General features: G+C 33.6%; 2 protein-coding genes across 3 annotated transcripts in view; one reads left to right on the plus strand and one right to left on the minus strand.

Annotated features, from left to right (window-relative positions):
• Window positions 1-451, minus strand: part of LOC125612933 — a 5760-nt gene extending 5309 nt beyond the window's left edge. Inside the window, exon 1 of the mRNA XM_048792022.1 lies at window positions 200-451. Within this exon, the coding sequence (XP_048647979.1) occupies window positions 200-451 (252 nt within the window). The remainder of the gene's footprint in view (window positions 1-199) is intronic.
• The window catches only part of CUNH16orf87 (chromosome unknown C16orf87 homolog), a 41224-nt gene that overhangs the window by 13868 nt on the left and 4366 nt on the right, over window positions 1-22990 (plus strand). Inside the window, exons 2-4 of one of the 2 annotated variants that reach the window (XM_048792259.1) lie at window positions 5793-5889; window positions 20371-20407; window positions 21247-21429. In XM_048792259.1, the coding sequence (XP_048648216.1) occupies window positions 5854-5889; window positions 20371-20407; window positions 21247-21429 (256 nt within the window). In that variant the 5' untranslated portion in view covers window positions 5793-5853. Of the gene's footprint in view, window positions 1-5764; window positions 5890-20370; window positions 20408-21246; window positions 21430-22990 lie in introns of those variants that run through there. The other variant, XM_048792260.1, reaches the window with a different exon arrangement.

Here is a 22990-nt window from a genome sequence, read left to right on the forward strand (position 1 = left end):
GCAGTCGGCAGCAGTTGCTTGGCGGCCGTTGGCTAAGCAAAGGCCGCCTTGCCTGGGTCCTGGCGGTCGAGCGGATGGGCCGGCCCGATTCTTGGTGGCAGCGGCCGGACCCCGGGACCGGTCGGGCGGAGCCACGGGGTTGCCGGGGAAACGACCGGGGCCGGTGACCGGCGGGTTTTCCGCCTGGCGGTGGTCAGACTAGAGGCCCCCGGGTGGTCTGACCCAGCTGCGCGGGAGGGGGCGTGGGTTTGTGTCGGGACCCTACGGAGTCGCCTTGCCGGCCACGGGTGACAGCTCTGGGACCTTGGGGGCCGCGGCCCCAGTGGAGGAGCACGGCCCCTTTTAGTTCCCTTGGGGCTGGTGGGAATGCCCGGTGTGCCCGACTCCGAGTGAGTCCAGGCCCCTGGCTCTGAAGGCTCTGTCCTGCCACACAGGGTTGCTTTGTTCCCATTTCAGTTGTGTGTGGTGATCTCCCAAAATTGCCCAGACAGCGTCTTGGGCGGACGCTTAAACATGACAAAAGGGGCCGCGATGTAATATTAAGTTTTTGCGAATTTGGATTTTTTTCTTCTAGATCTGTTTATTATATTTTTAATGTTGTGTAATCTCTGATTCTTTCATTACATTGTTTTTTTTATGGAACATGATTGAACAACGTCCACGATGAAGCCCTTCCCTCCTGGAAGCTCCTCATCCCACCCGTCGCGATAATCACTTATAAATTTGACGTTTCTGTTTCCAGATCTTTTAAAACATTTTTCATGTGGTTTCATTAATTTGAAATGATTCTTGTCTGCACCAAATTCATGTTGCAATGGTTGTAATTAAAAAAAAAAAAACCCGAATTTAAGCATGCCTCATTCTTTACTAAAATAGCAGATGTTCTTCTAAGCCTTTCCATCTAATGAGTTAAAACTTCCTCAATTAAAACCATTCGTAAGACCCCCATTTCATGCCAGCATGCAGATATGGGTGTGTTTTCCTTCTCCAGAGTGAATTTTTTCAAAATGACTACCTCTTTCTCCTCCCCTTAAAAAAAAAAAAAAATCAAGAGTAATTTGAAATGGCTGGAGACGTTATTTTAGAAGCTGATTTTAGATGCATTCTTTCAGAAGCGGTCTTATAGGTTGACCAAATATTGTAACAGAAAACACGTTAAATATTTTAGTATCATTTATGGGTAGTGATAAAAATGTGATGAGAGAAAGGTTGTGCAAGAATACATTTTGTTGAGCCTTACAAGTATGCAGCATCAAAACAATTTGGTCATATTTTCTAAAGTAGTTACTTTCACTTACCATTATACTAAATTTGTTAAATTCTAAAAAATTGTACATGGTGAATTAAGTGTGTTGGCAATAATTTCAACTTATTCCAGTTAATTGTTTAAAAGTATAAGGTTTACATGGTATCCATTGTGCATTCCAGTTTCTGTAGGGCACAAGTCATTGCAAATCCTGTTCTTGTTTTACTTGGCAAAAAGTTATCTTTTGGGGAAAATAATCTGTTTTTAATATCCTGGTTAAAGAAAGAGCAAAGGATAATAAACTTGTAGGAGACCCTGACATTGTTCAGCAAAACATGAACAGTGTTTTATTTTGAAAGATCACTTTAATTTCATTATACACATATATTCACTTGTATAAAAATAGCTGTATCTTGGTTTGCTGTGGCTGCTATAACAAAACACCATGATGGGGTGGCTTAATCCACAAAAATTTATTTTCTTGTAGTTCTGGAGCCTGCAAGTCCAAGATCAGTATTCTGGTGAGGACTTTCTTGGCTTGCAGATGCTGGCTCTCTTTATTACTATGATGATGATGATTATGATTTTTATTTAGCTTTTATTTTGTGATCCTCTTACCTCAGCCTCTAGAGAAGCTGGGATTCCAGCCATGTGCCACTGCATCTGGTTTAGCTGGCTGTCTTCTGAGTGGCAGCGACAGGGCAAACTCTCTCATAAGGTCACTAACCTGATTATGAAGGTACTATCTCCTGACCTCATCTAAACCTTACTATTTCTTTTAAGGCCTTATCTTCAAAACCCATCTCATTGGAAGTTAGGGCTTTAGTATGTGAATTTTTGAGTGGATGGTGGGAGGGACAAAATGTGATCATAACAAGCTATTACACAATATGTTCGTGGTTGTTTTGTTCTTTAATCACTTAAAAGAGTATAATATGCATGTTGACAAACTAAAAGTTATGTTGATTTTTTTTTTTTTGGTGATTCTGGGGATTGAACCCAGGAGTGCTTTACCACTGAGCCACACGCCAGCCCTCTTTATTTTCAACTTTGAGATAGGGTCACACTAAATTTCAGCTCTCTACCTCAGTCTCCTGAGTTGCTGGGATTACACACCCCGTGAAAAAGAAGCATATACTTTTAAATAAGCAGAAGATAAGTTTAAATTACTTTTACTAAAAGAAAAATCTCTTTTTAAGAGTCACTAAGCTTATTATTATGGTGCATGCCTGTAATTGCAGCAACTTGGGAGGCTGAGGCAGGAAGATTGTAAGTTGAGGTCAGCCTCAGCAACTTAATGAGATCCTGTCTCAAAATTTAAACATTTTAAAAAGCCTGGGAATGTAGCTCAGTGGTAAGGTGCCCTTGGGTCAATACTCAATATCCCCCACCAATTTATAGTATAAGCTTCTTTTAGTTATAAATTGGAAAAAAATTACAATCAAGAAAGCAATTTTCTAAACAACATTAGAATAATGCTATTACTTTTATAACTTTAAATTACCTAGTGAACATTAACTTTGAATTTAGTTGTTAAACATAGATGTAAAATCTTTAAAGTCTGAGATTTCTATACTTGACTAATTTTGCATATCCTGTGTTCAAGTTTAAAAAAATAAGATACAGAGAAGCAAACAGGAAAGAGCTAGATTTTCAGCTGCTCTATAACATCTCTTTCATTGGCCTCTCAAAAATAATAGTTCTAAGACATCTAAATCACAGTGCTCTTCATTTTCAATGGAGTTTCACATCCACTGACCACTCAAAATTACTAAGCCATTTTGTGTGTAGTAATTTTCAAGATTCTTGCCAGTTTTCTGGTGTCTTTTATGTACTTTTTTACCTTCATTTTTATAAAATATATGTGTCTGCTCTACATAACTTTGGTTCTTTTAGCAGTAAAGAATATACAGTTTAGTTGGATGTGGTGGCGCATGTCTGTAATTCCAACTACTTGGGAAGCTGAGGTAGGAGGACTGCCAAGTTCCAGTTCAGCCTGGACAATTTAGCCAGACCATGTCTCAAAATAAAAAAATATAGAAAGGACTGGGGATGTAGGTTAGTGTTAAAGTGTCCCTGAGTTCAATCCCAGGTATTTCAAGAAAAAATAATTGTAGTAGTTTACCCTCATTTGCAGGGGAATATATTCCAAGATTACCTAGCATATGCCTGAAACCTCAGATAGTAAGAAACTCTGAATGCAATATTTTTTCCTATACATACAAACATACCTCTGCTAAAACAATTTATAAATTATACATAGTAAGAAATCAATAAGCAATAATAAAATACAATCATAACAAATATATTGTAAAAATTATGTGAATGTAGTTTATCTGGATCTCAGGATAGTTTACTGTACTGTGTTCACCCCCCCCCTTTTTTTTTTTTTTTTTACTTTAGGTAATTAAAACTTCAGAAAGTGAAACTGGATAAGGTAGAACTACTGTAAATGAGTTCTCTGTAATATGGTTATTTTAGAGCTTTTGAAATATCAGTAAAGCAATGCAGGACTAGGATCTTTTTTTTTTTTCAGTACTTAAAAAAACTGTTTTACTTAAAATACAACAAATATATGTACTTTTGAAGAAATGAGTTGATAAATAATAAATCATCAATAAACAATATTTTTGGTTTTTTTAAATTTTAAAATTGTGAAAGTATAGCATTAGATTTTTTATTACAATTGTCTTCAGTATTATCAACTGAAATTTAAGGGAAGTTTTGGATATTTGCATAAGATCCAAATTATTTTAGTTAATATAATGAGATTAGTATTGCTTAAGTTACCTAACCTATTTCATAGTGTTTTTTTTTTTTTTTTTTTAAACAGAATCTAGGGTGTGGTGATGATTGGTGGTTTTGTTTCTAGGGCAGTAGTTGGGAGGGACTTTCCATTTTAAACAGGACTTTAGAGTAAATTAGCTGATACACACAAAGATTTCTTGATCAGAACTCATTAAGAGATGAAGATCAAATTATTAATTGAGTTAATGTGTGTGCATCTGGATCCCAAAGCCCTATGTGTATTTCTCATTTAACTGCTGCACTCTCCTAATTCTGGATATAACATAGGTTGATATGATTTTCTTTTGTATGACAGACATCTAAATTTATTGGATTCTCGTAGTTGGAAGAAAATGCTTGCTGATTAGGATTAGCAAAGGAGCTGTTGATGTTGAGTAAGAACATCATGCTTCTGTGTTTTTTGGATAGCATTAAATAGTTTACATTATTGTGGAGGCCCTTGTGATATGTTTAGGTATAAAGGAAATAAGTACCTTATTATTATTATCATCTTATTATTCAGAGAAACCAAACAATGTGAATTTTAAAAATGATAATCAATTTTGGCAGATTTTACACTATTAAAAATGTAACATTACATTTTTCATCAAGGTTTGGAAGGAATCTCATTACAATCTTAATAAAATAAGCTTGTTAGACATATCTTTTTATAGGATCATTGTTATATCTCTTAAATGCAAATTAGAGATCCTTTGCTGGGTATTTTTATGCAAAGAAAAAGAACTCTTCTGCCAAAGTTTCAATTTAGCTTAATTAGATGGAATATATTCTAGAATCTGAGACATTTTGTACATATATGGATAAAAAGCTTTATAATTATAACTTAAGCAGAGCAACTGGCAAACGGAATTTATCTTACCCAGAGAATTTCAGTTTTCTGGCTATAATTACTCAGAGACTACTTTTTTGTTAAGATTAGTTTCTGACTTTTGGTGAAATTGTGATTCCAAGGATTATTAACTAAATATTAATGAAATGCTTATGGTGGGGAAACTAAAAAAATTTAAATGATTTTTAATAATATGTATCTATTGAAATATTTATAGGTATGAAATTGAGAAAGGAATATAAGTATTTTGCAGATTTGGCAACAGAAGCCTATAAAAGAACTAAAGTGTTTAGTCTAAGATTGTTCCTGGAGTTGAGACTTTAAGATCTTAGATCTCAACTCCTACGTTCTATTTTAATTATATTATATTCCCCCCCATCCCTCCCCTCCTCCAAAAAAAAAAAAAAAACCTGGTGGTTATAAAATGTTAAAGTCCCCTCTCTTGTTAGAACCCTGAGGTATTTTTGGTTCTTCCCACTGTGGTCAGTTTGGTCCTAAGTCTTGTTTTTCCTGGTTTTGAAACATCTGGTAAATCTACCTCTTCTCCATTTTCATTCTCACTATTCCAGTTGAGCCTTCATAATCTTATACTGGGATTACAGTTTGTTCTGCAGCATAAACTGCTATCAATTAACATTTTAAGAAATGATACTTTTTCCTATGTACCTCCTCTGGTTTTGACCCTGAAAAGGTTTTCTCTTGATTACTCATATCTGCACATATTTGTCATGCGTTTACTGTTATGGTATTAGTATAGTAAGCACTAGGAGAATGTGAATATGTATATAATTTGTTGTAAGGAGGTAGGGTTTAAATAAATCAGTTTGCCACTTATCATTCATTTGTGGAGATAATATGCACTGAAAATCTAATAGAAAAAGTAATATATTTTTATTTTTTTCCCCACAGGTTCCTGTTGCTTGTAAATCATGTCCCTGTGGTTACATATTTATTAGCAGAAAACTTTTAAATGCAAAACACTCAGAGAAATCACCATCTTCTACAGGTAATAGAGTTTAATATTAAAATATTAGCTATTAGAGGGATGTAACTCAGTGGTAGAGTGCCTTAGCATGCCTGAGGCTTTGGGTTTGATGTCAGTGCGTGCACAAAAAGAGTTGTTAGAAATTGGCTTATGATTGGTTCATTTCATTTAAATGGTTAACTACCTTGTAATGCTTATAAAGTTTATAAAAAATATTTATTTTAAATTTTATTATTTTTTTTTTGAGAAGCTAAGCAGTAATTGATGTTGAGTAATTATACATATCCTAGTTCCCTCTGAAATTCCACCTTCCTGCTTCCCCCATCCCAAGTAACCACTGCTGCTTTCTACCTCTGTTCATCTAAATGGAATCATATAGTATGTATGATACTCTTAACCTGGTTTCTTTTACTGATCACAATTATTTAAGATTCAACCCAAGTTTTATGTATCAATAAGGTTTAATTTCTTTTTATTACTTAGTAATAATATTTGTATAGTTATGCCACAATTTGTTTATCTACTCATCTGTTGGGTTTTTTCCTCCAAAAGCTCTTGTAAAATTTGCAACATTTCTAAAGTGTTTTTTGGTGGTATTGTTGTTTTTTTTTAATCTAGTCACTGAAAAAAATACATCTTGGTTTTGTGTGAATATATTTTTTATTGTTTATTCATAATTCTCTGAGATTGTCTAAAATAATCTTATTTGAATTTATTACTTTTCTGTTAATATAGTCAAATGGGTTTATTCAGTAAAAGACAAAATTTTGTTAAGCATTCTTTGATGAAATCATAGCCTCATACACTGGTATCAAAATAAGATTAGACTGATAACAAAGACACAGTGAGTACCTACATGCTGGGTGCTGTTCTAAACTTTGGTTATAAATCTGTGAATTTACTCTAAATGCTGGTTCACTGCTATTATAGAGTTTATATTCTCGTGAGAGGAAGATAGTGAACAGATAATGGGCAATATTACCTTGTGATAAATGCTTTGTAGAAAATTAAGGTATCATACTAGCATGTGACTAGAAGGCTACTTTTGACTGGACGGCATCTCTGAGGAGGTGATATTTAATTGAGCTTGACTGGGAAGATGGGGTGGGCCATGATGAGGTCAGGGAGAGGAACATTCCTGACAGATGGAAATAGCAAATGCAAAATTACAAGGCTGGATAAAGTTTTTAAATTTTAGAAACAAAAATGCCCAGTGTGGTTACATCCTAGACAGTAAGATAAGAAGACTGAGAGTCCAGAGGGATAGGCAGGCCATATTATGTAGAGTTTTGTAAACCAGAGTAACAAATTTGAATTTTGTTTTTAAAAGGTTGGGAGAAGCTATCCCTGGATTTTAATTTATAATTAAATTTCTTAAAAGTAAGATTTACTTTGGGCAGTTGGGATTGTGGCTCAAGTGGTAGAGTGCTCGCCTAGCACACATGAAGCACTGAGTTCGATCCTCAGCACCACATAAAAATAAAGATATTGTGTCCACCTAAAACTAAAAAAAAAAAAAAAAAAAAAAAAAAAGATTTACTTCGGATAATTTGTAGTATATAGGAGAAATTTAAAAGTATTTTTTAAAATTAATTTGTAATACTGGGAATTGAACCCAGGTCCTTAAGCATGCTAAGCATGCACTTTACCACTGGGCTAAGTCCCCAGCCCTAAAAAGTATAATTTCAAAAAAAATTTAACAGTAATATGTATAATGTATAATGACTCGATTTGAGTTATTAACATTTCTGTCTCTTCTAGCATTATCATTTCTCTGTTTTGGGAATCTTTGGACCCTTCTAATTATTTTGAAATATATCATAAATTTTTGTAGAGTATAGTTTCCCTACTATGCTATAGAATACTAGAATTAATTCCTCCTGTGTAACACTGTACTTGGTACCCTTTATCCAACCTTCTGTCTATCCTCCACCTGCTTTACCCTTCCTAATCTCTAGTGACCGGTGTTCTATCCTCTTTTGAGATATTAACTTTTTTAGCTTTCACATGAGTGATGAAAATATGCAACACTGTCTTTTATGTGTCCAGTTTATTTCACTTAACACGATGCCCTCTAATTGTATATATATTGACACAAACGACTTTCTTTTTTGTGGAGGAATACTAGGGATTGAACTCAGTGGCACTCAACCACTGAGCCACATCCCTAGCCCTGTTTTGTATTTTATTTAGAGACAGGGTCTCACTGAGTGGCTTAGTGCCTCACATTTGCTGAGGCTTGCTTTGAACTTGCAATCTTTCTCCCTTGGACTTCCAAGCTGCGGGAATTACAGGTGTGTGCCACCTCACCTGGCCATGACTTTCTTTTTATGGCTGAATAATATTCCATTGTATGTATACCACATTTGCTCTACCCTTTTGTACACTGATGGACACTTAGGTTGATTTTCAAGATACGGATTTCACTATTGTGAATTGTGCTGCAATAAATATGGGAGTGCAGGTGTCTCTTTGATACATTTGATTTTATTTTCTATGGATATATACCCAGTAGTAGGGTTGCTGGATCATGTATGATAGTTCTAGTTTTAGTTTCTTGAAGACCTCCATAGTGTTTTCCATAGTGGCTATACTAATTTACATTTCCACCAACAGGGTTTAACAGTTTTCTTCCTCTACATCCATACTAACATTTCTTAATTTTTTTTGTTGTTTTGATAATAGCCTTTCTAGCATGGGTAAAATGATATCTCATTGTAGTTTTAATTTGCATTTACTTGATGATTTTGATATTAAGCATTTCATCTACTTATTGGCCACTTGTATATCTTCTTTTGAGGAATGCCTATTTAGATTTTTTTTGCCCCCTCCTTTTTTTTTTTTGGTACCAGGAATTGAACCCAGGGGACTTCACCTCTGAGTCACATCCCCAGCCCCCGTTTTTTATTTTGAGACAGGGTCTCATTAAGTTTCTTACCATCTCGCTGAATGGTTGAGTTGGCCTTGAACTTGTGATCTTCCTGCCTCAGCCTCCTGAGCTGCCGGGATTACAGGCATGTGCCACCACACCTGGCTCTTCACCCATTTTAAAAATCAGATTGTTTTCTAGCTGTTGAATTGCGTTTCTTAAATATTTTGGATATCAATCCCTGTTGGTTAAATAACTTCAAAGTATTTTATTACATTCTTCAGGTTGTCTCTTCATTCTGTTGATTGTTTTTTTTTTTTTCCCTTGTACAGAAGCATCTTAGTTTGATATAATTCCACTTGTCCATTTTGATTTTTATTACCTGTGTTTCTGGGATCTTATCTACTCCCCTCCCCCAAAAAAAATCATTGTCTGTACCAATGTCTTAAAGTGTTTCCTTTCTTTTCTAGTAGTTTTTTAGTTTCAGGTCTTAGGTCTTTGATCCATTTTGAGTTGATTTTTATATATGGAGAGGGTTAGGGATCCAGTTTCATTCTCCTGCACATACATATACAGTTTTCCCAGTACAATTTATAAAGAGAATTAACCTTCCTACAATGCACTTGGCAACCTTTGTTGAAAAATCAGGTGACTCTGTGTATATGGATTAATTTCTGGGTTTTCTGTTGTTTCATTGATCTCTGTGTTAGTTTTATACTGGTACCACACTGTTTGGTTACTGTAGCTTTGTAGTATGTTTTGAAGTCAGCTATGGTAATGCCTCCACCCAGCTTTGTTCCTTTTGCTCAGAATTGCTTTGGCTATTCAGGGTTTTTTGTGTTTCCATATGAATTTTATGATATTTTCCCCTCTATTTTGGTGAAGAATGTCATTGGCATTTTTAAAAAAATATTTTATTTTTTTAGTTGTAGATGGACACAATATCTTTATTCTTACTTATTTATTTTTGTATGTGGTGCTGAGGATGGAACCCAGTGTCTCACACATTTTAGGCAAGCACTCAGCCAATGAGCTACAACCCCAGACCTGTCACTAGCATTTTTTAAAAAAATATTTTTAGTTTTAGATGGACACAATACCTTTATTTTGTTTATTTAGTTTTTTTTACGTGGTGCTGGGGATCGAACCCAGTGCCTCACGTGTGCTAGGCAAGTGCACTGAGCCACAACCCTACAATGCAATGGGGGTTGCATTGAATCCGTAGATCACTTTTGATATGGATATTTTAAAACAAGTAAATAAAGGCATTGTATCCAACTACATCCCCCCCCCCAAAATATTAATTCTTCTAATCTGTGAACACAAGGGGATATCTTTTCATTCTTCATTTCATATTTTCATTTTCTTTCATCAGTGTTTTGTAATTTTCCCTGTAGAGCTCTTTTTCTTTCTTGGCTAAATTTAATTCCTAGGATGTTTTGTTGTTGTTTTGTTTTGCATTTTTGGTAGCTAGTATGAATGGGGTTGTTTTCTTAATTTCCTTTTCATCAAGTATGCTATAAGTATATAAAATGCTATTGTTTTTTGTTTGTTGATTTTGTATTCTGCAATATTACTGAATTTGTTATCAGTTTTATAGTGGAGTCTAGGTGTTTCTCCATATTAAATGTTACTACCTGCTAACAGGGATAATTTGACTTCCTCCTTTCTGATATGGATGCTCTTTACTTCTTTTTCATGCCTAATTGCTCTTGCTAAGAAGAGTGTTTCTGGATATTGTTTTGTTCCACACCTTAGAGGAAACAGTTTTAGTTTTTTACCATTCTGTATGATGTTGGCCATAAGTTTGTCATAGGTAGCCTTTATTGTGTTGATGTATGTACCTTCTACACCTAATTTTTGAGAATTCTTTTTTCCATCATGAAGGAATCTTGAGTGAGAATAGTGTAATTTTAAAGTCACTACAGTTTATCAAGTGCTTAATGAATGTTGTAAATTGGATCTAGACCACTACAAGGAAAATCAATTGCTAATATCTGAAAGATATTAGAAATGAAAATTGCTAATATCTGAAAGATAATCTACTTCATTAATAATAGTGTGGTTGAAATGAAATACCTGTTTTTTGACCACAGTCTGACAAAAATGTAAAGAACTTTGTCTTTATGAACATGGCAAATCTAGGTACTTTCATTATTAATAGGAGCATAACTTGGCAAAACTTCTTTAGAGAGCAATTTGGGGAGTGGTGTCGGGAGGTACTGGGGATTGAACCCAGCAGTATGCTACATCCCCAGACTCTCTTGTTTTTTATTTTGAGACAGGGTCTCACTGAATTGCTTAGGGTCTCCAAGTTGCTGAGGCTGGCCTTGAAGTTGGAATCTTCCTGCTTCAGCTCCTTAGTTACTATGGTAACATGCATGCACTATCATTCCCAGTTTGGAGGGCAGTCTTAAAATAGTAGTTTTAAAGACACATAACTTAGAATCTGAGGGTTTTTTATGAATAGACCTATAACAGCATAATTATTTATATACTCAAGGATATGTTTTTTAGGGAACAGTATAGAAAAAAATATAGATTTTTATGTACTGACATGGAAAAACCTCTAAAACAGTGTTAATTTGTTAATTTAAGAAAAAAGTACAAAAGAATGCTTGTAGCATGAGCTCATTTGATTTTTAAAACCCCACTAAAAATTTTCTTCTCCGTACTGGCTATAAAACCCAGGGACTCAAACATGCTATGCAAGTGTTCTACCAGTGAGCTATACCTCCAGCCCCACCAAATGGATTTCTGTATGTGATATTAATCAGTAAAAGTGAATCATTACTAATGCTCAAATTATAATTACTCATTCTAAAAATGAAATTAAAACTGTAAAAGATACTTTAAATTTTAGAGGACCATGTAACTATTATCATGTACAATTTTTTTTAATATTTATTTTTTAGTTTTCGGTGGATACAACATCTTTATTTTTATGTGGTGCTGAGGATCGAACCCAGTGCCCCGTGCCTGCCAGGCGAGCATGCTACCGCTTGAGCCACATCCCCAGCCCTTCATATACAATTTTTATGTTGTGTAGGAGGAAAAGAATCTGATAGGTCGAATAGATTTATTTAGGTATGAATTGTTCAGAACTCCTGTTTTTGAAATATACCTTCATAATACATAGAAATAAAGAGAAAGTAGAATAATTTACTATAGAAGTTAATCTAATTGAAAATAATGTGTAAATAATCTATTGTAGAAATTAAGATTTTTTAAAGGTTTAAAATTAATTTTGGTGAAAGGGAGAAATGAGTGTTACAAATAAAACTGTGTTAAGAAGTATATTGGGTGATATGTCGGTATTACAGACTAACTACAGTGTTTTCAGCTGAGCATTCAGGTAGAGCATGCCTGTAATCCCAGTGACTCTAGAGGATGAGGCAGGAGGATTACAAGTTTGAGGCCAGCCTCAGCAATTTAGTGAGGACTTAAGCAACTTAGTGAGACCCTGTTTCAAAATAAAAAACAAAAGGGCTGGGGATGCCACTCAGTGGTAAAGTGCTCCTGATTTCAATCCCCACAATCAGAAAAAAAAAAAAAAAAAAAAAGTGCACAGTGTTTTGTAAAAGTTCCTAGAACCTCAGACAATTAATTATTCTTTGATGCCTTTCCAAGTGAGTTAAATGTATGTCAGTTCATTTATTTATTTATTTTTGTATGAAATTGAGGTAAGTTTTTGAAATTAGGATTTAATTTTTAAATTGAATGGTTGAGAATTTAAAAAGTAGCCTTGAAATTTAACTTGAAATTGGCAATTTGAAGAAATTTCTTTGACCCATCAAGTCCCAATTTTTCAACTCAGTGAATATTCAGATATTATTTCAGTTACCATAAGTGTTATGTTTCTTGCCCAATTTAAGTCTTTGTATTCCACATCTGTTTATAGAACAAAATGGGTTAAAAGAGGGATTAAAGAAACACTGTGTTGGGAGTGTTTATACTGTGAGTTTTGAGCTTTGTGGTAGTTTCTAATCAAACATTTGGTCAAGGGACCATTAATTAACTCATTTTGTTCTAGATCTTTTCAGTTTGGTTTACCAGAGGAGATTTCAAGTGGTTAGTAACATCAGAGGTGCCATTCTGCATTTAATTCCTGTGGCTATATATTTTCCTTTCTAAAATTAATTATAAGCCTTATGAAAGCAAAAGTAAAATGAAATTCTAAATGAGGTACTAATCCACAAAAGACTTCCTCTATAGGTGAGGAAAAAGGGTTCACCTGGTACAAAAAGAAATTGCTTATTAGTATTTTAACTCTATATTTCTCAGTGAGTATATGTTTTACTGTAAACTTAGTCAAAATACCTCCCCATTTTTAATTGGGAGAAGAAAATAAAGGAAAGTAATTAAACCCAAATTTTTCAAATTATTCTTAAAGATAAATTAACAGGCAACGCTGATAAAATGTCTGAAAATGGCAAATTCACTTTAGTTAAAAATGAAGAAATCATCAGTCCCTTTTGTAAACTCAAAGTGATTGAATATTAATAATTTAGAAGTAAGTAGTCCTTAACTCTGAAAAGGAGATGTGGTATTGTTATTTCAGAAAATGTTGTTCTCCTTATATATTTAAATTGCTATACATTAAAATATGGAACATAGCTTTTATACACTTATCTTTTCACCTGTGGATTAAAAAAAAAACCAAAACCAAATACCTTCACCTCTGAACCTGTAGTTTTAGGCTTTTAATGATATATAGAGATGTCTATATTCATCTTGAAGACATTTTCGTAGACTCCTCTGACTTGTAATTAAGACTGATTGTTTTTAAGTTTGCTTCACAGCTGTGTGATTAGGATTTCTTTCTACTATGCTCCCAAGATAATTCTGCTTTTTCTCATATACACATGTTTTTCTTACTTCACATATTTTTATTTCTGGAATACATTTCTCAGTAATTATTGTATATATGGGAAAAACCTTTCAGAAAAGGAATGTGATGGTATATTCTATCTTTCATTGTGAATATTTTGCATTCACTTTGATGTTCTTCCTTGGTACTCAGTGAGTACTCTCTGGGGCTGGGCCTGTAGATCAGTGGTAGAATGCCTGCTTGCTTAGCATGTGCAAGGCCTCTGGTTCCATTCCCAGCAACACATAACCAACCCCCACCCCCACATACATACAAACACACACACACACAAAAAAAAAAAAGAAGAAGAAGAAGAAGAAAGTGGGTTATTTTCATCTGAAGGCTAAAATCTTCCTATCAAGGCAGTTTTTAATCTATTATTTCTTTTTCCTTGTTCTCTTTTCTTGTTGCAATATATATACTGATATTTTGGGTGATGTGTCAGTATTACAGACCACAGAAATTGATACTGTGTTGGACAAATAGTTTATTTTTCCTGTTCACTGTTCAGTGAATGATGAAGCCAAGCTGTACAGGATAAATATCTAGGTTCTTTTCTTCTGTCCTGAGAAGATGTGGCTTTCATATTCTTTGTTATAAGTTAACTATTATACCTCCAGGAATCCCATAAACATTCTAAGCAAGAAGAAGAGAGAAGGGCAGAGAGACTAATTATCCTTATATCTTTGGGGGGAAAAAAATCTAGAAACCTAACCCAGTGCCACTTACATGTTATTGGTCAAAACTAAATTTCCTGGCCATCTTACCTGTAGGATAATGTATAGTAGATACTTAGCAATTCTGTTTCATGTTTTAGATTTTTTGGATCTTTCCTTCATTTCTCTTTCTTGTATATTATCAGGCTCTTTTAAGAAGCTAATAAACCAAAATAGAAAATACTGAGGTTCTTATGAATTGTTAGTTCCTTGTTGTATCTCCCTTTCTATAACATTAATGAAGGGAACATTTTACTGGAAAGAAAATTGTATTTTATGGATCACTGGCTATGAATTTTTATAACTAGTTATTACATAAATTCTTACTACTTCCAATTATCCAATTGGCATGATCATTTTGTCCACAATTCACTTCTGCATTTACAAACAGAATTTTCATTATTTATATAAGCACATCTACCAGTGAATATTTAAGACTGAGATGTATCTGATATCCATAATCTGATGCTTTGCAGAAAGTGTAGGAAAGAAGGGTTTTTAATCACTTTTCATTTGAGAGGCCTTATGTAAAAATCAATAATTTAGAAGTTCTAAGTCTCCAAAGGAGATTTTTAAATGCGCCTACTGTAGAAATGGCTACATACATGAGATTTTTAAAAAACGTCCTGCATGTGCACATCCTTTTGTAACTGCTATACCATTTTTGTTTGTTTGTTTGTTTGTTTCAGCTGTTTTTCCTTGCCTGCAAGAGAGGCCTGGATAAGGTGGATATTTTGCCTTGACTTCTTTGATGTCCTGAACTTTGTATAGTTCTTTATTTTTCTCTAATCTGTTCATTATAAATTTAGCTTGCCATTTCTGATTAATATCTTTAATTGTCTTCACTGTATTATTAGTTTTTGTTCTGAAGCTCTTGCTGGTATTTGACAGGTTAATGTCTGTTTTTCAAATTCAAATAAATTATCCAGATCCTTACCCCTAAAGCTTTCTGGAATGCTTTAGTCCACCTGACTTTGTGAGAATTATGCTTCTTTTATAAAGTTTTTAAGACATTTGGATTTATAAAATCTGAATACTTTTGCAATCCTTGAGTATGATTATGTTGAGGCTGGGGACGATGAACAGAAATAACCCTTCTCCTTAAGCATTTTGAACCTGTGTGTATTTGGGTACACTGAGCTGGGGAAACTATTTTTATTTTGATAAGTGATGTTGAATATCTTTTCATTTGCTTGTTGGCCATTTGTAGATATTCTTTGGAGAAATGTTTATTCAAGTCCTCTGCCCATTTTTTTTAAATCTTTATTTTTTTATTTATTTTTATGTGGTGCTGAGGATTGAACCCAGTGCCTTACATGTGTGAGACGTGTTCTGCCACTGAGCCACAATGCCAGCCCCCTCATGCCCATTCTTAAGTTGTTTATTTATTATTGAGTTGTAGGAATTCTACTTATATGTACATATATATATTCTTGATATTAATCTGTTAATAGTGATTTGAAATTTTTTTTCCTGTTCTATGTGTTGACTTTTCACTGTTAATAGTGTCTGTTGATGCACAATAGTTTTTAGTTTAGTTTTTTTTTTGCGGGGTGGGGTAGGGTGCTAGGGATTGAACCTAGGGGTGCTTAGCCACATCTCCAGTCCTTTTTATTTTGAGACAGGTCATCTTCTTGCCTCAGTCTCCTGACTTGCTGGGATTACAAGTTTACACCATGCTAATTTGTTTGTTTGTTCGTTTGCTGGGAATTGAGCATCGGCAACTTGTGCATGCTCTAGGCAAGTACTTTGCCGCTGGGTCACATCATCAACCCAAAACCTTTTAATTTTTTTAAAAATATTTTTTTAGACATTGGTGGCCCTTTATTTTGTTCATTTATTTATATGTGGTGCTGAGAATTGAACCCATTTTCTCACACATGCTACAGAAGCACTAAACCACTGAGCCACAGCCCCAGCTCCAGAAACCTTTTAATTTTGATGAAGTCCCGTTTGTCTGTTTTTTTTTAGTTGCTGTGTTTTTTGTATCATATTAAAGAAGTTATTGCCAAAATTAAATGTCATGAAACAGTTCCATTATATTTTTTCTAAGAGTTTTATGTTTATGAGTTTTATGTTTAATAGTTTATGTTTAGGTCTTTGACTCATTTTGAGTTTGGTATATGTTGTAAGGATCCAGTTTCATTCTTTTGCATGTGGATATCCAGTTTTCCTATCATAACTTATTAAAAATACTGTCCTTTCCTCAGTGAAGGATTCTTGAAGTTTTATTAAAAGTCATTTGACCATATATGTGTTTGTGAACTCTTTGTTTTCCTTTGATCTGTATGTTTGTCTTTATGTTAATACTACACTATTTTGATTACTCTAGTTTTGTAGTAAGTTTTGAAAAGAAGGGAGTGTGAAATCTCTTTACTTGTACATTTTTAAGGTTGATTTCATATGAATTTTGGAATAGATTTTTCTGTTTATGCACAAGAATCTTATTCTTAACAATATAATCTCCTTTCATAGCTTTCCAAAGATACACAATAATAGAATGTTTTAAACTTTTATTCTTGTTTCCTTGATCCTTCTCTCATACTTTTTATTTTCCTCAAATTGTTGGAAATCCTTGATTTCCTGTTTTAATAACAGTTTTTATTAGTGTATAATTGGGAGGAGTTTAGCAGCAGTTTTGGATGTGCATTAGGTAAGCATGCAGGATACTGCTTAGTAATATCCTTATTATTACTAAAATAAAGCAAAGCTTCATTCTGGAACAGGATGTGAAATCTCATAGAGTATTTCATTCTTGTGAGGAGTTGCCTTTTTTCTTTTAAGGCTTAAAGTTCTCTTGAACATTGCTCTGTTTTTTGCATTTTATTTCTGTATGTTAGTTGCTCTCTGTATATAGATTCAGTTATTGTGCAGTAGTTCTATAGTTTTTCTGATGATCATGCAGTGGCCTGCTTCCCATTTCTGTACTTTTTATTGTGTTCTGGAAATATCTTTAGGACTCTCTTAGTAAGAACAACTCTCTCCCTTCTATAGGAGCTATAATTTATTCCTATTTTGGGTTATCCTTCTATTCTAGTTTCATTTCTTTTTCTTTTTTTTGCTTTGGTAGTTGGAAATGGACAGAATGCCTTTATTTTGTTTATTTATATGCGGTGCTAAGGATTGAATCCAGTGCCTCACAAGTACTAGGCAAGTGTTCTTCCACTGAGTTCCAGCTCCAGCCCTCTATCCTGATTTCTTAATCAGAACCATTGGCTTTCTACTTTGCTGAAATTATGTAATTTTTGGATCACTAGTAGCACCTTTTCTTTGTTTCCAGCACAAATTTATTTTCCCTTTTCTCACATTTACCTTCATTTCAGTAGAATTTTGAGGTGGTGGTGAGGAAAATGTGTATACTGAGTCTGATTTTATTTATTTGGTAATACTTAATATGTGGAGTTTATGTTCTACATTCTGTGAAAAGACAACGGAATCCCACTTTCATAAAGTATATTTTGATGGGGGAGACATTAAACATATTAGTAAATATATTATAGATTGCAGTAGGAGATGATAGGAAGTAAGTTGGTTGGGAGATTCAGAGGGAGTGACAAATAAATTATGGCTGGGCTGGAGGTGTTGCTCAGTGGTAGAGTGCTTACTTATGTGCTCAAGGCCCTGTGTTCAATCCCTAGCATCACAGTAAACAAAACAAATAACCCCCCAAAACATTTAGGAACATATAGATGGATATCTGAAGGGAGAAAGCCAGTCTCATGAAGACCTCTTTGAGGAGAGCTCTAGGCAGGAGGATTACAGATACTTAGACTCAGGCAGAGGGAGGAGCTTGTTTTATTAAAAAAAAGGTATGTCTAGATTGTAGTTAATGATGTGGTATAATATGCAATAGAATTGGAGAGAAAGATGAATGTTGGATCTTATGGGAACTTGTGGTTAGGAATCTTAATTCTAAACAGTGGAAAACTAATGAAAGCCTTTTCATCATTTTCAAAGTTAATGAAAGGCCTTCATGAAGGAAAGATATACAATTTTTTTAAAAAGATAATATTGGCTGCTATGTAGAGAAAGGGTTTGATTAGGATGTTGCACATGGAGAAATGAAGATTATGGATATATTTTGGTAAGAGTATGAATGGACCTTTATGGTGGTATAAGAAGCGAGACGAATCAGTTGGCTTGTGCAACTGGTTGGTGTTTTTTTACTAATATGATGAAGGTTGGAGAATAAGCAAATTGGAAAGAGGAAGCAAATTATTTTTAATACATTTAAAATACTTAATATAAGTGAAGTTGTCTGGCAGTTTAGGGAAGAGATTAGAGCAGAAGATATAAACTTTGAAGCTACCATAACAGTAGTGTTTGATACTGTGGGTCTGTAAAAGTTAAAATGATAAAGGAAAAAGAGCTTAGAACAGGTCCTTGGGGCTTTAACATTAGAGATTGAGAAAGCACCTAGGGAAGGGAACACAGCAAAAGTAATAAAGAGGAATGGCTGGGAAATCTAAAGAGCCTGAAAATCCAGTGAAGAAATAATTTCAAGGAGTGGAGTGGTCATCTTTATTGAATTTTTTGAAAGATGGTTTAAGATGATAAAAAGTGAAGTTTCTCAAATTGAAGTTGATTTGAAAATAGAGGTGTGTTTTTTTTTGTTTGTTTTTTGTGCTTGATGTTCAATTTCACTGAATTGAGAACTGTTTACTAGCATGGATTGAAGAGTAAATTGGAGGTGAGAAAGTACAGGCACCTCTTTGAGAGTGTGGTTGTGAAGAAATTTGCAGAGATGGGTGGGTAGCTGAAGAAACAAACCTGAATTCACTGTTAAACCTTGAGAGGCGTACTGTGTAAAGTATTACTTATCACTTTCTTTTAACCTTTTTTTTCTTTTGAGAAATTCTAAACATACAAAAAAGTAGACTGTAATCAACCCTGACTTATCCATACCTACAACCTCTTCCCTTGATTATTGTTTTGAAGCAAATATCGTATAATTTCAGGATTCTAAAAGATAGACCTTTAAAAACTAACATAATACCATTATAACAATAAAAAATTAACAATCATTTGTTAATATCAGGTGTCCAAATTGTGTTCAGATTTTTACTTTACTCTTAAATGATTTTAAAGTTTTGAAAAAAAAGATTCCAAGTAAGTTCCATAAATTACATATGGGTGGTGTATTTTTAAAAATTTTATTCTAATTTGTTATATATGACAGCAGAATGCATTTCAACTCCTACTACACATATAGAGCACAATTTTTTATGTCTCTGGTTGTACACAAAGTAGAGTCACACGATTCATGTCTTCGTATGGGTGATGTGTTTTTAGTTCTCTTTTTATCTACTGTTTTCTTTCTTTTCCCCTTATAAATTGTATGTTGAAAAGCTGCTTTACCTGTCCCTTTGAATGTACCTAGCCATGGTATAGGTTCTTTTAGTTTTTTTTTTTTATGTTGTAAGTTGGATCTAATGGTGATGAGACTGAATTTTTTTTTAACATAATTAGTAGGTAGTAATGTGTATTTCTGTTAGTAGGCATTTAAAGTCTGCTTATTTCTCTTTGATGTTAGCAGTTATTAATGTTTAGTGCTTAGATCAGATTGAAAAATGGTGAGACTCTAATTCTGTCATTCCTTATTCTTTCCTTTTAAGTTTTCAAAATAATGAATTGATTCTTACAGTAACTTCCTACAGTGGCCATGTAGTTTTTACTTTTAATGTTGTGTACTCAGGGCTTTAAGTATATTTGGTATGTTTTAGTCTGTTGTTGTTTTTATTTTATTGATGTTCATATTGTCTTATACTCAATGGGAGCCTTTTCAAATTGGACCCTGAGTCTTAACAGCCCTGATTAATAACTTTTTCCCATCTAGAATAATTAAATGTTATTTTATCATCCAGTATATGTTGAATCTCTGACCTAGAATTTACTAATTCTCTAAAAGTATAGTACTAAGAGATAATAATTATTATTTTTAACAATGGCCTTTTAAATTTACTGTATAGTCTTTTAAATTGTTTTTCTTTAGTTCTGGGGATATGAATTTTTCCATTCATTTTGCCCTCTTACCATTGTGATCTTAGGCATTTGTGGAATTCTCTTTCTTGCTTTTGAATTCAGGTATGTATTAAAAGAATTTTTGTTTGTTCTTTAAATTATTTTTTTTATCCAGCATTTTGATTTATTTGGAGTAGGGTGGGTGGTTTTTTGAGTTAATTAAATCACCAAATTAGTAAAGTTCCTCTATTGCCATTCCATTTATGGAGCAACATTCTCTTATATCAGTAATTGCCTCTTATGTGGCTTACGTGAAAACTACTCAGTTTTATAATGTTTTTAAAAGATTTTCTGTGGGCGCTCTCTATTTGATTTTTTAAAATATTCTATTTTTTACTTGTAGCTGGACACAATACCTTTATTTTATTTATTTATTTTTATATGGTAAGGATTGAACCCAAGGCCTAGCACATGCTAGGCAAGCGCTCTACCACTAAGCCACAACCCCAGCCCCTCTATTTGATTTTTATTGTAACCTTAGCATGTTATACATAAGGTTAGTTTTGCTTCTGCATATTTGACATATTTCAGTATATAATTCAGGTAGGAATGGAGTTCTTTTTATTCCTTTTCTTTTATAATTTTTAGCTTGGAAACAGAAACGCAGAAAGGTTGCTGTGGAATTGTTCAAACTTTTAGGGGCTGAAATTAAAGCTGTCAAATGAAACTTTTGTTTTCTCTTTCAAAATTTTTCTACCTCTCATGTGTAATGTGGATCTGAATTCTGTTGAGCTTCTCTTTTTCCTTCATGGGTTAGGGGAACATATATTGCTGTAGTTTTATAAAATATGCCAGGAAGCATATTCTAGTGTTATTTAGAAAGAAAAAGAGAGAATAAACAAGTCTAGGACAAACAGGTCTTGCTAAGCCCTAAAATATATCACTTTTATTCACCCATACAGAAAACAAGCATGAGGCCAAGAGGAGGCGAACAGAGAGAGTTAGGAGAGAGAAGATAAATTCTACAGTAAATAAAGATTTAGAAAACAGAAAGAGGTCTCGAAGTAACAGCCATTCAGATCATATCAGACGAGGAAGAGGAAGACCTAAAAGTGCATCTGCCAAAAAACATGAGGAAGAAAGAGGTATGAATAAATTCAAGCAGCTTTTTTTTCCCCCCAGTATTAAAATTGGTCAGAGATCTTAATTAGATAGTAGTGAAGAAAGTGGAGTCCGGCATGAGCTTCTGGACTTAAAATCACATCTATATTTTAGTTTGAAATATTTCCTCTATGGTAGATGCTTAGTTAAAAAACTCACACAAATTCTTATTGGAAAGATTTAGATTAGGTAAAATCCACTTTGCTATAAACTGGTATTAGTAAAATACACAGATAAGTTTTTTGTTTTTGTTTCCTGGTACTGGGGATTGAACCCAGGAACTCTCTACCACTGAGCTACATATATGTCTAGCCCTTTTTAAAATTTTTATTTTGAGAAAGGGTCTAAGTAGCCCATGCTGGCCTCTAACTTGTGATCCTCCTGCCTCAGCCTTCCCAAGTTGCTGGAAATACAGACATTCCACTGTGCCCAGCCAGAGATAATAATTTGTATATAACATCCTTGAGAAGCATATTAAAATCATTGTACTTTTTTTTTTACTCAAGTCAAAGTTCTTTTAAGACTTATTTTAAACTATTATGCCATGAGTTTTAAACATTTAATGTTTGAAGTGTTTTTGGTATGAATTTTTAAAATGTTTATTGGGAGATTTATGTGCTCCCTGCATTGAGGCAGGTTTTGTTAAAATTAGGTGAATTCTTCTTGATCCAAAATGTATTTCTGTTTCTCCTTATAGGTCTTCTCCTTTTTCCTTATAAGTAGTCTACAAATAACTTGAACTAAAACTTCAACTTTTTTTTCTTTGATGTATATGTCATTTAAAAAACTTTTTATCATGGAAAATTTCAACATATTCAACAATAGGGAAACTAGTAAAATGAATACCTATATGCCCATGAATGTCTTTTTTAAATTGAGATTTTCAAAGCCAGTAATTAATGAAAAGGGGATACTCTTTATAATTCTTTAAAAACCTCTGTCAAAATGATTTCATCTGTAGTGAAATGCATTTATAGTTTCTTAATATATTTGTGAATTATGCTTTGCTTTTTTTAGTTGTTCTGTGTTAGATACTCAAGTGCTTCCTGCATAAATATATACTGTTGTTATTTGAAACACTGAGGATATTCTGTTTACCATTTCTCTATGTTTTGTATGTTTTTTATTTGAATGAAGTTAGTACTGTTGGAGAAAATAACTTCATTGGTATAGCTGTCCTAATTTTTATCAAAGGTGTCTTAAGATAGTGTGACTAAAGGAATGATGTTTATGTCATAAATTGACTATCCCTGAAGACTGTACTTGGGATCTTTAATTCCTTGGATAATTTTACTGTTTTTTTTTCTCTTTCCTTTTTCAATTATGTTTTTCTAGAGCGTTTTGAGTTATTTGCTTAATTTGAATGTGCTTATTTAATAGATCATCAGGATATTTATGTCAAAGGTTATTTTAGAAAGGAAACTGGGTAAAGAAAAGGTCAACAGAGAAGAAAAAAGGGAAATATTGCTTGGTCCAGAGAACAACATATTTTTTTCAGTTGATGTAAAGGGAATGTAAATGAAAGAATAGAGAAGGAAATTCTTC

Source organism: Marmota marmota, unplaced genomic scaffold, assembly GCF_001458135.2.
Source record: "Marmota marmota marmota unplaced genomic scaffold, marMar, whole genome shotgun sequence".
Taxonomy (NCBI): Eukaryota; Metazoa; Chordata; class Mammalia; order Rodentia; family Sciuridae; genus Marmota; species Marmota marmota.